Source organism: Balaenoptera borealis (genome assembly GCF_965194805.1).
Source record: "Balaenoptera borealis genome assembly, chromosome: 1".
Taxonomy (NCBI): domain Eukaryota; kingdom Metazoa; phylum Chordata; class Mammalia; order Artiodactyla; family Balaenopteridae; genus Balaenoptera; species Balaenoptera borealis.
In genome coordinates this window covers 41,867,127-41,884,133 of record NC_138860.1, presented here as the reverse complement: position 1 = coordinate 41,884,133, position 17,007 = coordinate 41,867,127, and the positions used below count along the sequence as shown (strand labels likewise).

Below are 17,007 nucleotides of genomic sequence, written 5' to 3'. Positions count from 1 at the left end.
GAATCAAAACCTGTCCAAAGCATACTGCTTCATATTCAATTTATCCTGCTCGAGTTCTAACTACATGAAAGATCATCTTAATTATCATTATTACTATTATTATACATTAACAATATTGCATACCAATAATCATCCTCAGATGGATATTATTCTAGGCCCAAGGTATGTGATCTCTAAAGTTCTGTTTCCAGAGGTAACAAAATCTGAAATTAAGGAAGAAGCACAACCCTATAATATTCTTATAGTGTCTCTTCTCTTTCTAAAAAGGGCAACTTTTAAAACATCTATGGTGAAAACCTGTAGTATTAAAAAACTGTGGTAATAAAGAACTCTTAGGAAACAAGGTTTTTCTGTTTATTTTCACAATCAAAATTTTTAGAGATAATGTAGAATTAGCCCTTCTGGGTCCAAGCTTATATAACGCTTTATTTTGATACAAATATTTCTAAACTGAGTTACTCCATTCTTCCCCTGATTATTAGCTACTGTGATATGCTACAGGTGTCTATTCAGCTGCTAGAATATAGTATAGGTGTTTGTCCATCCCTACCTTGTTCCCAAAAAGAACATGAGAAAAGTATTAGAGTAAATCGCATGACAGTTTCCCAGCTGCCAAGTTTGCATTTTAGGTCAAATGCTAATTCTGGACAATTTGGGGTTGAGTCTAATCAAAACAGAATAGAGTCCTAGTTCCCAGGATGCTGAAATAGGAAAGACAAGACCAAGACAAGGAAAGGAACCAAGACAGAAGCTTATTTACTAAAGCTAGAAATCAAACTCAGGGTCATATTAGCAAGAAATAACACGGAGTTCCCACTACTTAAATAGCTACAAATATAAATGTAATAATGCATATAATTAATGTCATTTCAAATGGCTGAATTCTACACCTTGTCAAACTTTCGGGACAAATATACTGATGTCTATGTGGAGTACTGATGTGCCTACAGGAGTCATGTTAAGCCTATTTGACATTTTCACAAGCTGCCTTAATGCATACTGGCTATTTACTGCACATACTTTAAGATTTCACTTATTTATCACCTCCTCCAGAAGCCTTCCCTACAAGCTTTCTCCTTCCCCCGGTCAAGTGCCCATTTATATGTATCTACAGAATTATTCTCATTCAAAAATATTTATAGAGGATTTTCTATGTAAAAGCCACTATACTAGAAGATACAATGATGAATGAGAAAATTCCTTGCATTCAAGGACATTACAAGTAAACAAAGAGATATTCATTCAATAAATAATTGCATAAATAATTATTTCATTGTAAATATGATAAGTACTTGAAGCAAAACAGTGTGCAATGACAACAAGATTCAGGAAATCTATTCTGGTCTGAATAGAGGTGAGGAAAGGCTTCACTGAGGAACTGTCATTGAAACTGAGACCTGATGAACAAGGGGATATCAACTGAAGCAAAACAGAAAAGCACTCAAACAGAGCACAGCTTATGTGGAAGTTCCAACACAGAAAAGACCTTAGTGCTTGCCAGAAGGTAAAAGGCGGCCACTGTGGCTAAAGAAGAATAACTGAAGAGGAGTGGTTCAAGATGAGCCTGGAGAGGGAGGAAGAAGCCAAATCATTCATAGCCTTGTAGACGATAGTATCTTTGGATTTTATCCTCAAAGCAATGAGTTTAATGCAAGAAACTGGCATGATTAGACTATTTTTAAAAGATCACTCAGACTACTCTACTGGTAGAGATAGAATGGATTAACATCAAGCAAGAGCAGATCAGGAAAAAAATTATAAAGTTGTTAGGAAAGCAACGACAGAAGGTAGGACTTCCAGGATATCAGAGAGAGGAACTGGAGAAAACCTCTTCCCAGACAAAACTGGTCAAAATTATCAAAAACAACAACTCTGGAAACTGACTACAGACATAAAAAAAATTAAGAAATATTTATATAAGAAAAAGTACTGAACTGCAATAGAGAAGCAAGGGTGTTTTAACATGCAGCTACTCCTACCCAGCCCTAGCCCAATGTCGATAGCAGATGTGAGGATCAACAGCCTTCCTGCTGCCGACGGGGGGCTAGTCTGATATCCACTGAAAAAAGTTCCAGGCTATTGAAATCAACAGCAAACAGTGACAACAGACAAGCCAAAAATTTAACAGGAAAATCTGAGAAACAAGATGGTCACAGCGTGCTTTGCTATGCTCCCATATATTCGTGGGGATCTTGAAAGTTATACACATGCACAGAAAAGACCACAGAGGGCCACAGCTATCCTCTCACTCTTGGTGAACAGGAGACCATGCAAAAACAGAGAGTAAAAACCAGGGAAGACTCGTAAACCACCTGAATTTTGAATGCCCTAGCCCACACACAGACACTCTCAGCAAATGGCAGAAGCCTCACTGACTGAGGCAGTTTAAGCATAATCTCTAAAGGATCACTGTCTGACCACAAACAACAACAACAAACAACCCTAGAAAAACAGAGGGGAGGAGGTAGAATCTTACAGTTGCTATAATATATTATCTAAAATATCAAGTTTTCAACAAAAAATATGAGACATGTCAAGAAACAGGAAAAGTATGGCCCATAAACAGAAAAAAGAAGCAGTCAGTAAAAACTGTCTCTCAAGGGACTCATACGTAAATCTTAGTAGACAAACACTTCAAACAATTATTATAAATACGTTCAAAGAACTAAAAGAAACCATGTTTAAGGAATTAAAGAAAGCACAAAGACAATGAATCAACAATACAGATTAACAATGAAAACACGGAAATTGTGAAAAAGAACCAAATAGAAATTCTGGAGTTAAAAAGTACTCAACAGCACACTGAGCTGACAGAAAAAAGAATCAGCAAATTTGAAGATAAATGAGTAGTCATTATCCAGTCTGAATAAAACTGAACAATAAAAAAAAAAAAGAGGGAGGGTGTGGAGGAAGAACCAAATTCAGACATAAAGCACACTAACATACAAATAATGCAGTCCAAAAAATAAAAGAGGGGGGGAAAACGGAAGAAAGGAATATTTTAAAGAAATAATAGGTAAGGGACTTCCCTGGTGGTCCAGCGGATAAGACTCTGCGCTCCCAATGCAGGGGGCCCGGGTTCAATCCCTGGTCAGGGAACTAGATTCCACATGCCACAACTAAAACAGCCCACATGCCGCAACTAAATGAGCCCACATGCCGCAACTAAAAGATCCCGAACGCCACAACGAAGATCCCGCACGTGGCAACGAAGATCCCGCATGCCACAACTAAGACCCAGCACAGCCAAATAAATAAATATAAATATATATTTATATATATACATAAATATTTTTTAAAAAAGAAAGAAATAATAGGTGAAAATTTCCCCAAAATGATCTACATATCTAAGAAGGTCATCAAATACCAAGGATACAACAAACATTAAGAAGGATAAACGTAGAGATTCACACCCAGATATATAATAGCCAAACTGTCAAAAGCCAAAACAGAAAATCTTAAAAGTAGCAAAAGATAAACATTACTTATCACATACTAGGGGATTTCAACAAAATTTAACACCTGACTTATTATCAGAAAAATGAAAACCAAAAGGCAGTGGTATGGCATATTCAATATGCTGAAAAGGAAAAAAAACAGTCAACCAAGAATCCAATATCCAGGAAAACTATCTTTCAACAATAAAGACAAAAGAAACATTCTTACGTAAACGTTAAGAGAATTTGTTGCTAGTAGACCTGCCTTACAAGAAATACTGAAGAAGGAAAAAAAAAAAAACCACAAGAAAAAAAGAAAAGGAAATGACACCAGAGAATAACTGAAATCCAAATTTAAAAAATAAATAAATAAAGAGAGTAAGGAAATTACTTAGGTAAAATTTTAAAAAGACAGCATAAATATATTCTTTTCATTTCTTCCCCAAACTGGTTTAAAAGACAAGTAAATTCAATCAATAAAAACTGCATTGTAGGGCTTTTATATAAAGATGTAACATATATGACAATACTAGCAAAAAGTAGAAGGAAAGGAAGGAAGCTATACTGAAGCAAAGTTTCTCTTTATCACTAGAATTAAGGTAGTTTTACTCTGAAGTAGAATGTTTTAAGTTAAAATGTTTATTACTGTAATCTTCAGAAAAACCACTATGGAAAATCATAGTCAAATCAAAGTCAAAATGAGATAGCCTAGAAAAAAAAACAGATAATAAAGGTACCCTAGAAAAATATCTACTTACCACAGAGGAGGTAGTAAAAACAAAGAAGAAATGAGACATATAGAAAACAAATAGTATGACAGCAGACATAAATCCAATGATATTATTAAATGTATATAGATTAAACATGCCAATCAAAAAGCAGAGGTTATAAGACTCAGGTTTTTTTAAAAAAAAGGATCTAACTACATCCTGTCTACAGGAGACAGACTTTGATTCAGACAACCAGGTTGAAAGTAATAGAATGGAAAAACATATATCATACAAAAAGTAATGAGAGAGGTAGATAGCTATACTAACATCCAACAAAAAGATTTTAAGAAAAAAAAAATTTTACTAGAGACAAAAAAGATTGTAATGTTAAAAAGTTAAATTAATCAGTAAGATATAATAGTTATAAAAAATTATGCGGCTAATGACGGAGTCCCAAAGTAGATGAAGCAAAAACTGAAAGAAATAAAGGGAGAAACAGACAATTCAACATTAGTCAGAGCTGTCTCAATAACTGTTAAAACAGAAAAAATCAGCATTCATTTTTTAAATATACTTTCACTGGGTACAGAATTCTCAATCGACAGGTTTTTTTTATTTCCATTATGTTAAAGATGTTAATCAGTTGTCTACTTATTCACATTATTTATGACAGGAAATCTGATGTCACTCTTTTCTTTGTTCTTCAGTTCATGTTTGTTTTATTTTTCCGGCCTGCTTTTAACTTTAAGATTTTTCCTTTATCACTGGTTTTGAGCAATTTGATTATAATATGCCTTAGTGTTGTTTTCATGTTTGTTATGTTTGGGGTTTGTTGGGCTTCTTGGACCAGCAGAATGTTTTAATTGAATTTGGAAAGCTTTTAGGCATTACTGAGTTTTGTTCTGGGATAGTTATGTTTCTTGGAAGCAGTTTCATTTTGGCAGGTCTTACTTCTAAAGTTTGTTAGGGTGGGCCTAGAGCTAACTATTACTCCACCCTACTGGAGCAAGACTCTTCTGAGTATTCTACCCAATTCCTCATGGTTGAGGTTTTCAAGACTACCTTTTAGGAACAGACACTATTCCCAGCCCTGTGTGAATGCCCAGAATGTTTCCCCTGATCCTTTCAGGGAATCTTTCCATGACTATGGAAAGTTTCTCCACATCCGTGCACTAATCTGTACTCTGCTAAATATTCCAGGGGACACTCTGTAAATCTATATACGGTCATCTCTTCTCTAGATAAAACACTAGACATCAAGTAATGACCCTGCAAGCTCTAACTGCAAACTCTAGCTTTGGCCTTTGTGGACTCTCAGCTCCATCACTTCAACTCAGAGGTTTTGCCATGATCCATCTGGCTTCCCTGTTCCCTGTCCTTGAGCCTGGAAACTCAACACAGTAAGCTGGACAATCATAAGACTCATCACATATATTTCCTGTACCTCAGAAAACACTGCCCTTTATTACTTAATATCCAGTGTCTTGAAAACCATTGTTACATATACTTTGTCTGGTTTTTTAGTTCCTTCATGAAGGAGAGTAAATATAGTTACCCTGTTACCCATATTGGCCAGTAGTGGGAGTCCTAGTTTTAATGCGGCTAGTGGAAAAATTTAAATGTGTCTTACATTATATTTCTATTATACAGTGTTACTGTAGATAGTCTCCAAAACTATGTAATGCTGAAATCATCTAAGAAAGCAGGGTAAGGAGCTTAAGAAGGTTAACAACCAAGAATCAACAAACTTCAACAGTTAAATGCCAAATGGAAAAGAAGGAGCTGGCAAAGTAGATTAGAAAAGGCAACCTAAGAGAGAAAATGAAGAAAAGTGCGGTGTCACTGGAAAAGTAGAAGAGATTTAGGAAAATCAGAGATTGTATGAAACACATCACTGCAGAGTGTATAGATGTGAGTTAACCAAGGAACATCAAGGATAAGTAACATTATTGAGGGCCCAGTTAAGATTAGTAACAATGAATTCATTTTGGTTAGCAACCTCTGTAAACCAGAAATATGGGAAATTCATGGATATTCCAAAACAAGTGGATAACTTAATCCATAGCTGGGGATCTGCCAGGTAAAAGTGATGTAAGGTCAAAAAGCAAGGGAGATTAAGGTATCTGCCAAAAGACTTTTTGAAATGATGGCTCATGAAAACTAAGATAAATACAGAAATAGAAACAACTGAGAGGTGCTAGAAAGAAAAAGTGGATAGGTTAGCCATCAAGAGGTACTAATAAAAGTAATTTGAAGACTAGGAAAGTACAAAGTAATGGCATTTTTTAAATTGATTGTTTGCCATTCTCTGCCCTCTAATAACTCATCTTTGCCTCTTCTCATTTTTTATTCCTTCAATTATTGCTTCTTGTTGCTTGGATAAAGATGGGCCTTTTATTAGCACTGCAAGTCAAGGCACTGTTCCCCCTCCAAGTACCAAACCAATCAACTACAACAAAAAATCCAATTTGGGGTACTTTGTTTCTAATCTCTGATCCAGCAAACAAGTTTATCCTTTGAGCTTCCTGATACTTGAGTAACTCTCATTCAAAGGAATAAATCAATGGTCAAAACTGTTTTCTAAAGCACTTGAGTATATGTCATTATGACTGCACAGAGACTAGCCACATTCATAGAGCCTGGACATGTTCTAGAACCAACCCTACAATTCTGAGCTAATCAAAGTGATTCAAAGGAAACCTAGAAGTGTATGTAGGTTTATGGTCTCTCCAGGAATTCTATTCCTCACTGTGGGAAAGAAAAATAGTCAAGACCCAATAAGAGACGAAGAATGACATAGCAGTAGTACCACAGCACACTAGGTCAGCTTTTGAAATATGTCTGAACATCCCTGAGAGCCTAGCACACATAGACCCAGGTATGGGGTAAACTATAAAAAATGGTTTGGTACTGCTTATTATACCATTTACCAGGATGAAAATTGCAGAAGATGGTTTGCATCTCTCAGCTAAGTAGCAACATCATAAGTAGGCTCATAGGTCAAAAATATCAACAAGTTTGACAAAAAATTAGATACCAACAACATCCAGAAACTCTTTTCATCGTGATATTCATAATGTATGCAGGAGATTTAAACAGAAACAGGAGAGGGGAGGGATGGAGAGGGGAAGGGAACGGAGAAGAAGGGATGGGCAGAGAGGAGAGGAGGTCTCATTGTTCAATTTTATATTTTTATAAAAAAACACTGTATATTCACTATCACAGTACCTGGTACATACAAGTAGTAAAAGCTTGTTGAATGGTCAACTGAATGATAGATGGTTGACTGAGCAAAGAAATAAATGGGTAGAAGGAAAAAGAATAAATATGCAAAGTTTTAAAGACACAAGTCTTCTCCAGGAAACTGGAGAAGACTTGTGTTTCCATTTTAAAAAGCTAATTTAATTATGTGTGTGAAGTAGCATGGCAGAGTGGAAAGAAGGCAAAATTTGAACTCAGACCTAGATTTAAAGCCTGGCTGAAACTTTTACTTGTTTGTGTTGCTGAGCAAATTGCTTACTTTATATAAGTCTTAGTCTTCTCCACCTGTAAAATGGGGATTCCAGTATCCACCTTACAAACACAATAAACCAGCAATGTTGGCACCTAGAACAAACTGAACAAAACCAGCTCTCAAATCAACTCTGTAATTCATAATGTAGCCCACAGATGGGTGTTACTAACAATGCTCGCCATCTGGTAGCTTCCTGTTTTAAATAATTATTCTTGCTAACTAGGTGCCAAGCTTTTAGAATCATTATATTAAATGTCTGCACCCTCTAAGTTTTGGTGTCCTTAGACAAAGCCCAGCATGACCAGCCATAGCTCAGCTTATAGGTTTGCTCTGAGGATTAAAAATAACGTTAAGAAAAACCCCTTGTACAGTGACAGGCATGTATTAAATAATAAATTATTGTTATTTAAATATTTTGTTAATACCTTTATGTCATCCATTTGCCACTCTACATTATCACAATTATTCCAATAAGCCCACACTAAGAATACAGATTAGTCATATCAGCCACTTGCAGAATATATAAATAAGACAGAAATGAAAGGTTATGTACTGAAACATTCTCTTCAAAGATTCAAGTTGATTCCTTCAATCTTGACTTTTGGATTTTCCCTCTTAAATCCATAAAAATCTCTTCTGGACTGAGAAGAGTAGAGGGCACCTTAATTTCAAGAGCCATTTCTAGACTGAGGAAATAAGTGTCGGATTCAAAAGGAGAATTCAAAGTTACCACTATCAGGGTATGCTTTTTCTCTGCTGGATGGGCAAATAGAACTGCTGCTACTGTGTTTTGCATCTAACCTCAGTTGTGCAAACACGAATTAAGTAAGAAAAACATCAAGCCATCTTTATCAGATCTCCAAACAACCTAGATAAATTCCTTTAAATGAATAGTTTAGTTAGGATGAATAGTTAGTATGCAGAATAAAAAAATTTGCAAACTCTTAAGAACCCCTTTACAAAGCACTTCTACTTAGCTCTGAAAGATTATTTCTCTGGATTATCAGATATCCAGAAATAGTTATTTTATTAGAAAGCATGCCAATCCAATCTAAGGTCACAGGTAACAATTCTCACAGCAAGAGTTAAATCAAAATGACTCATAGGTATAACTGGTTATAGTGATGTCTCAATAACAGTTTCTCCAAGGACATCTCTTCTGCTCCTAAATGTCAAGTTAGCTCACAAGCTGGAGCCCCCAATTTCCCCACAAATTAAAGAATAAAGTCCATTATACTCAACATCACTCGACAGTGATACGCTGAAACATTCTCCTCTAAGATCAGGAACAAGACAAGGATGCCCACTTTTGCCACTTTACTCAACATAGTACTGGAAGTCCTAGCCAGAGCAATTATGCAAGAAAAAGGGAAGAAAAAAAAAAAAAGGCATCCAAATCAAAAGGAAGAAGTAAAACTCTCTCTTTTTGTAGATGACATGATATTAGATAGAGAAAATCCCAAAGACTCCCCCAAAAACTGTTAAACTAATAAACGAATTCAGTAAACGTACAGGATACAAAATCAATATACAAAAATCAGTGTTTCTACGCACTAACAACAAATTATTAGAAAGAGAAATTAAGAAAACAATCCCACTTATAAACGTATAAAAAAGAATAAAATACCTAGGAATAAATTCAACCAGGAAGGTGAAAGATCAGTACACTAAAACCTACAAATAACTGACGAAAGTAACTGAAGAGAAAAACAAAAGATATTCCATGCTCATGGATTGGGAGAATTAATATTGTTAAAATATCCATACTACTCAAAGTGATCCACTGATTGAAAGCAATCCCTATCAAAATTCCAATGGCATTTTTCACAGAAGTAGAAAAAAAATTCTAAAATTTGTATGGAACCTCAAAAGACGATGAGTAGGCAAAGCAATCTTTATTAATCTTAATTTCAAACTATATTACAAAGCTATAGTAATCAAAACAGTATGGTAAGCCAAAGCAATCTTGAGAAAGAAAAACGGAGCTGGAGGAATCAGGCTCCCTGACTTCAAACTATACAACAAAGCTACAGTAATCAAGACAGTATGGTACTGTCACAAAAACAGAAATATAGATCAGTGGAATAGGATAGAAAGCCCAGAGATAAACCCACACACATATGATCACCTAATTTATTACAAAGGAGGCAAGAATATACAATGGAGATAAGACAGCCTCTTCAATAAGTGGTGCTGGGAAAACTGGACAGCTACATGTAAAAGAATGAAATGAGAACACTCCCTAACACCATACACAAAAATAAACAAAATGGATTAAAGACCTAAATGTAAGGCCAGACACTATCAAACTCTTAGAGGAAAACATAGGCAGAACACTCTATGACATACATCACAGCAAGATCCTTTTTGACCCAGCTCCCAGAGAAATGGAAATAAGAACACAAATAAACAAATGGGACCTAATGAAACTTAAAAGCTTTTGCACAGCAAAGGAAACCACAAACAAGACCAAAAGACAACCATCAGAATGGGAGAAAATATTTGCAAATGAAGCAGCTGACAAAGGATTAATCTCCAAGATTTACAAGCAGCTCATACAGCTCAATAACAAAAAAACGAACAACCCGATCCAAAAATGGGCAGAAGACCTAAATAGACATTTCTCCAAAGAAGATATACAGATTGCCAACAGACACATGAAAGAATGCTCAACATCATTAATCATTAGAGAAATGCAAATCAAAACTACAATGAGATATCATCTCACACCGGTCAGAATGGCCATCATCAAAAAATCTAGAAACAATAAATGCTGGAGAGGGTGTGGAGGAAAGGGAACACTCTTGCACTGTTGGTGGGAATGTAAATTGATACAGCCACTATGGAGAACAGTATGGAGGTTCCTTAAAAAACTAAAAATAGAACTACCATATGACCCAGCAATCCCACTACTGGGCATATACCCTGAGAAAACCATAGTTCAAAAAGAGTCATGTACCAAAATGTTCATTGCAGCTCTATTTACAATAGCCAGGACATGGAAGCAACCTAAATGTCCATCGACAGATGAATGGATAAAGAAGATGTGGCACATATATACAATGGAATATTACTCAGCCATAAAAAGAAATGAGATGGAGGTATTTGTAATGAGGTGGATGGAGTTAGAGACTGTCATACAGAGTGAAGTAAGTCAGAAAGAGAAAAACAAATACAGTATGCTAACACATATATACGGAATCTAAGGAAAAAAAAAAAAGGCCATGAAGAACCTAGTGGCAAGACGGGAATAAAGACACAGACCTACTAGAGAATGGACTTGAGGATATGGGGAGGGGGTGGGGTGAGATGTGACAGGGTGAGAGAGTGTCATGGACATATATACACTACCAAATGTAAAATAGATAGCTAGTGGGAAGCAGCCGCATAGCACAGGGAGATCAGCTCGGTGCTTTGTGACCACCTAGAGGGGTGGGATGGGGAGGGTGGGAGGGAGGGAGATGCAAGAGGGAAGAGATATGGGAACATATTGTATATGTATAACTGATTCACTTTGTTATAAAGCAGAAGCTAACACACCATTGTAAGGTAATTATACTTCAATAAAGATGTTTAAAAAAAAAAAAAAAAACCCAATCCAAAAATGGTCAGAAAACCTAAACAGATATTTCTCCAAAGAAGATATACAGACTGCCAACAAACACATGAAAGGATGCTCAACATCACTAATCATTAGAGAAATGCAAATCAAAACTACAATGAGATATCACCTCACACTGGTCAGAATGGCCATCATCAAAAATTCTACGAACAATAAATGCTGGAGAGGGTGTGGAGAAAAGGGAACCCTCTTGCACTGTTGGTGGGAATGTAAATTGATATAGCCACTATGGAGAACAGTATGGAGGTTCCTTAAAAAACTACAAATAGAATTACCATATGACCCAGCAATCCCACTACTGGGCGTATACCCTGAGAAAACCATAATTCAAAAAAGAGCCATGTACCACAATGTCCATTGCAGCTCTATTTACAACAGCCAGGACACGGAAGCAACCTAAGTGTCCATTAACAGATGAATGGATAAAGAAAACGTGGCACATATATACAATGGAATATTACTCAGCCATAAAAAGAAACGAAACTGAGTTATTTGTAGTGAGGTGGATGGACCTAGAGTCTGTCATACAGAGTGAAGTCAGAAAGAGAAAAACAAATACTGTATGCTAACACATATGTATGGAATCTAAAAAAAAAAAAATGGTTATGAAGAACCTAGGGGCAGGACGGGAATAATGATGCAGACGTAGAGAATGGACTTGAGGACATGGGGAGGGGGAGGGGGAAGGGTAAGATGGGACGAAGTAAGAGAGTGGCATGGACTAATATATACTACCAAATGTAAAATAGATAGCTAGTGGGAAGCAGTCGCATAGCACAGGGAGATCAGCTCGGTGCCTTGCAACCACCTATAGGGGTGGGATAGGGAGGGTGGGCGGCAGACACAATAGTGAGGAGATATGGGGATACATGTATATGTATAGCTGATTCACTCTGTTATAAAGCAGAAACTAACACACCATCGTAAAGCAATTAAACTCCAATAGAGATGTTAAAAAAAAAAAAAACAGTATGGTATTGGCATTAAAAAGACACAAATATCAATGGAACAGAATAGAGAGCCCAGAAATAAACCCATGCATGTACAGTTAACTAATTTTTGACATAGGAACCAAGAATATTCAATAGGGAAAGGATAGGCACAATAAATGGTCCTGGGAAAACTGGGCATCCACTTGCAAAGGAGTAAAACTGGACTCCTATCTTACACCATACACAAAAATCAACTCAAAATGGATTACAGACCCGAATGTAAGATTTGAGACCATAGAACTCCTAGAAGAAAACATAGAGGGTAAGCTCCTTGACATCAGTCTTGGCAATAATTTTTTGGATTTGAAACCAAAAGCAAAGGCAACAAAAGCAAAAATAAACAAGTGGGACTACATCAAACTAAAAAGCTTCTTCTGCACAGCAAAGAAAACCATCAACAAAATGAAAAGGCAGCCTACCAAATGGGAGAAATATTTGCAAATTATATATCTGATAAGAAGTTAATATCCAAAATACACACAAAATTCTCACAACTCAATAGAGGAAAAAAAATTAATCAGATTTAAAAATGGTCAGAGGAAGTGAACAGACATTTTCCCAAAGAAGAGATACAAATGCTTAAAAGGTATATGAAAAGGTACTTAACATCACTCATCGTAAGGGAAACCCAAATCAAAACCACAATGAGATATCACCTCACACCTGTCAGAATGGTTACCATCAAAAGGACAACAAATAAATGTTATCAAGGATATGGAGAAAAGTGAACTCTTGTGCACTGTTGGTGGGAATGTAGATTGGTGCAGCCACTATGGAAAACAATATGGAGGTTCCTCAAAATATTAAAAATAGAACTACCACATGACTGAGCAATTCCACTTCCAGGTATACATCCGAAAGAAACAAAATCACTACCTCAAAGATACATTTGACCTCCATGTTCGCTGCAGCATTATTTACAATAGCCAAGCCATGAATCAACCTAAGTGTCCATCAACAGATGAATAGATAAAGAAAATGTGGTGTATATATACAATGGAATACTATTCAACCATAAAAAAAAAGAAATTTTTCAGGGTACTATGCTAAGTGAAGTGAGTCAGAGAAAGACAAATACCATATGATCTCACTTATATGTGGAATCTAAAAAGAACCAAACTCATAGAAACAGAGAACAGACTGGTGGTTGCCACAGGCAAGGGGTGAAGGTGATCAAAAAATACAAACTTCCATTTATAAGATTAGTAAATCCAGGGGATGTGACATACAACATGGTGACTATAGTTAACAACTGTATTGTATATTTGAAAGTTGCTAACGGAATAGATCTTAAAAGTTCTCATCACCAGAAAAAAAAAATTTACAACTATGTGAGGTAATGTATGTTAACTAAACTTACTGCAGTAATCACTTCACAATATATACATATATCAAGTCATTATGTTGTACACCTTTAATACAATGTCATATGTCAATTATATCTCAGTAGAACTGGAGAAAACATTTTTTTAAAAATAATGTCCATGGGGGCTTCCCTGGTGGCGCAGTGGTTGAGAATCTGCCTGCCAATGCAGGGGACACGGGTTCGAGCCCTGGTCTGGGAAGATCCCACATGCCGTGGAGCAACTAGGCCCGTGAGCCACAATTACTGAGCCTGTGCGTCTGGAGCCTGTGCTCCACAACAAGAGAGGCCGCGATAATGAGAGGCCCGCGCACCGCGATGAAGAGTGGCCCCCACTTGCCGCAACTGGAGAAAGCCCTCGCACAGAAACGAAGTCCCAACACAGCCATAAATAAATAAAGAAATAATTAAAAAATAATAATAATAATGTCCATGTGTGGTGACTGGTATACTTTTAAACAGAATCCACAGACTAGAAGCACTGCCCTGACGTTACATTTAACAACTAGTTAAATGTATAACCATGGGCCTCAAACAGAAGTTATTTTACATTTTGGTTAAAATTAGAATCCTGTGATTGTGGTTCCCACAGTTTGTATGAATAAAATTGAACACATTATGAATAAACAATAGAAGGTTACAAGCAATTAGTTGATTATAACTTTTTAGATTTGATGGCATATTAACCACAAAAACTAATCCAGGCAGAACTGGAGATTGTGCTTTCAGAGAGACAAGCGTAAGTTAAATAGGACAAATATGTTTAAATAGTAACACTCCTTAAGCTAGAGGTTTAGTAGGTTTGGTATCAAGTTCCAGTGGAGAAATAATTCACCACCATAATCACAAAGTAACTAACTAAATTATGTACTTTTTTTGTTATTGGCTGACATGCATCCCTAATTCTCATTTTGAAGCAAAGATTTTTATTTTTCTGGTGCCATCAAGTGGTAACATTATGAAGTGTTCTAAGGTTAAATGCAAGTAACTTTTAGACAGAAAAGTATCACACTGATGTGTTTTATATCAATATATATCAATTTTGTGCTTCAGCACAAAATTATATAGAAAGAAAAGGGCAAAATATCAGAGCCAACTGTTTGGAACTCATCCCCATTTTAAACTCCCAACCCCAAATGAAATTTAAGTCAAAGAAGAAAAATGAGTAGATCATTAAGACCAAAATGCTCCACTAGCAGACAAAAAAAAACGCAAAAGACTATGAAACTATTTGAAAAACAAAAATTTATATCAAAATGATATATCAATCAAACCATAAGAGATGCTCCCTCCTGAAGTTCCATTAATGTGGCAGTAAAAAAAAAAAAAAATATTTTTAAGGCAAAACCCTGTAAGAACAAAGAGACTGAGAGAGAAAATAGCAGCAACAAAATTTTAGAAGCTAAAAAGTAGATGGATGAGTGGTTATTGACTTGGGCAACTCAAGGAAGCTGCTTGACTTACACAGCACTTTAAATCTGTCCAAAATTTCAGGAACTAGTGGTTTTAGGTAGCTGTGGAAGTTGAGTGTGAAGGCTAAAAACAAGAGAATTCATCAAAATCCTGGTTAAGAAGTAATTAGGACACTACTACACACACTCCCTCTTCCACTCTATACAGTCAAGTATTCATCTTTAAACTACATTAGAAGACGGAAAGTTTATACTCTAGGAAGAGTAAACAGAAGTCTTCTAGACTATAGGACACCAGGCATAGTGAGGGTAGGAGTACTGTAGTAAAAAAGTATTAGTAATCCAGGAGACTGTGGTAATCTAAATGGTACTAACAAGTCAAAGACTACAAAACAACGACAATGATGATTTTTTGGACAGAAAACCACTGGAAGAAGGTCCTATCAACTTTTGATTACTGTGTCCAGAAAGTCAGGTAACGAATTGAAGTATGCTTCAATCTGCTTCCATAAAGAAAAGGCAAATGATAAAAATTGACGCTTAAAAAATAAGTAAATAAAATGCTAAGTTCTACTTACAGACATTCAGCAACATTCAGCTCTACATGTCCCATATCACCCACATTAATTAGCTGAGAATTTATCACAACTAACAAAAACAGAATAGTAGGCAAATCCAAGAACCCTTTACACTCTCAGTTTAAAAGCTCATTTCATCTTGTCTCTTCGGGCCGAGAGTAGATGTACTAAAGAATCTCTGTGAATACTCCTGAGATAGGTGAAGGCTGGTGAACATGTCAGAAAAAAACATTATTATTCATACAAAAGACTTAGAGCCTTCATTTTTTTTAATTGTTTTTGCTGATTAATTGATCAAAGCAGAATTTAACTACCTCTGATACTGTCCTCCATTTCATGTAACCAAAAGTGTATGTCCATATTTAAGTCATTTAATCTCCAGGAATTTCTCCTTTTCAGTCTTGTTTTTACATAGGATTATACACAAGCAACAGTTATACATCACATACTTTTTCTTCCCCAGATACCAACACAAGAACATGCCAAAATACATTAATACAGATAAAATTGTACCTTGAACACCTTCTAGGAGTAAGTCAACTCCCTTCCTATAAAAATCAGAAGCAGCTTCATAGTCATTTTCTTCTTCCTTTTTTAAAGCCAGCTTTATTAATTCTCCTGCTTTCTCCAAATAATCTCTCTTGCCAAGCTTGGATTTTAAACTGCCAGGAAAGAGGCCACGACTTTCCCGTTCTTCTTCTGTTTTACTCTGTTCACTGTCAGAAGCAACAGCCCCTAGTGCTGAAGAATCCGAAGAAAGACTGAGACCAAAAGTTCTAATGGGAGAATTTTGATTGGAAGCCATTCCATCATCCAACTCAGCAAGAGAATCCACATCAACAGTAAGAGATATTAGATCACTGTCACTGGAGAAGCCTAGAAATATGATCACAATAGTAAACAGATATTAAACTGAGAATCAGCCAAAAGAATACAAATCATACTGACTATTCATTTTTTCATACTACCCATGTCAATCAGGAAGGGTGTAATTTACTGATGGAAGTCAGTGTCTAGCAATTTGTTCCAGCTTAGTTCATTCTTTTTTTTTTAATATCTTTATTGGAATATAATTTCTTTACAATGTTGTGTTAGTTTCTGCTGTATAACAAAGTGAATCAGCTATACATATACATATATCCCGATATCCCCTCCCTCTTGCATCTTCCTCCCACCTTCCCTATCCCACCCCTCTAGGTGGTCACAGCACCGAGCTGATCTCCCTGGGCTATGCAGCTGCTTCCCACTAGCTCTCTATTTTACATTTGGTAGTATAGTCAATGCAACTCTCTCACTTCGTCCCATCTTACCCTTCCCCCTCCCCGTGTCCTCAAGTCCATTCTCTACATCCACGTCTTTATTCCTGTTCTGCCCCTAGG

At 36.2% G+C, this 17,007-nt stretch overlaps 1 protein-coding gene across 7 annotated transcripts in view; it reads right to left on the bottom strand.

The window, feature by feature from the left end:
• The window catches only part of RPS6KC1 (ribosomal protein S6 kinase C1), a 243,669-nt gene that overhangs the window by 129,879 nt on the left and 96,783 nt on the right, over window positions 1-17,007 (bottom strand). For 6 of the 7 annotated variants that reach the window (XM_082399676.1, XM_082399677.1, XM_082399675.1 and 3 more), the window contains one exon: window positions 16,142-16,504. The exons of the other annotated variant lie outside the window; for it this stretch is intronic. In XM_082399676.1, coding sequence (XP_082255802.1) covers window positions 16,142-16,504 — 363 coding nt within the window. The remainder of the gene's footprint in view (window positions 1-16,141; window positions 16,505-17,007) is intronic. 7 annotated transcript variants of the gene reach the window in all.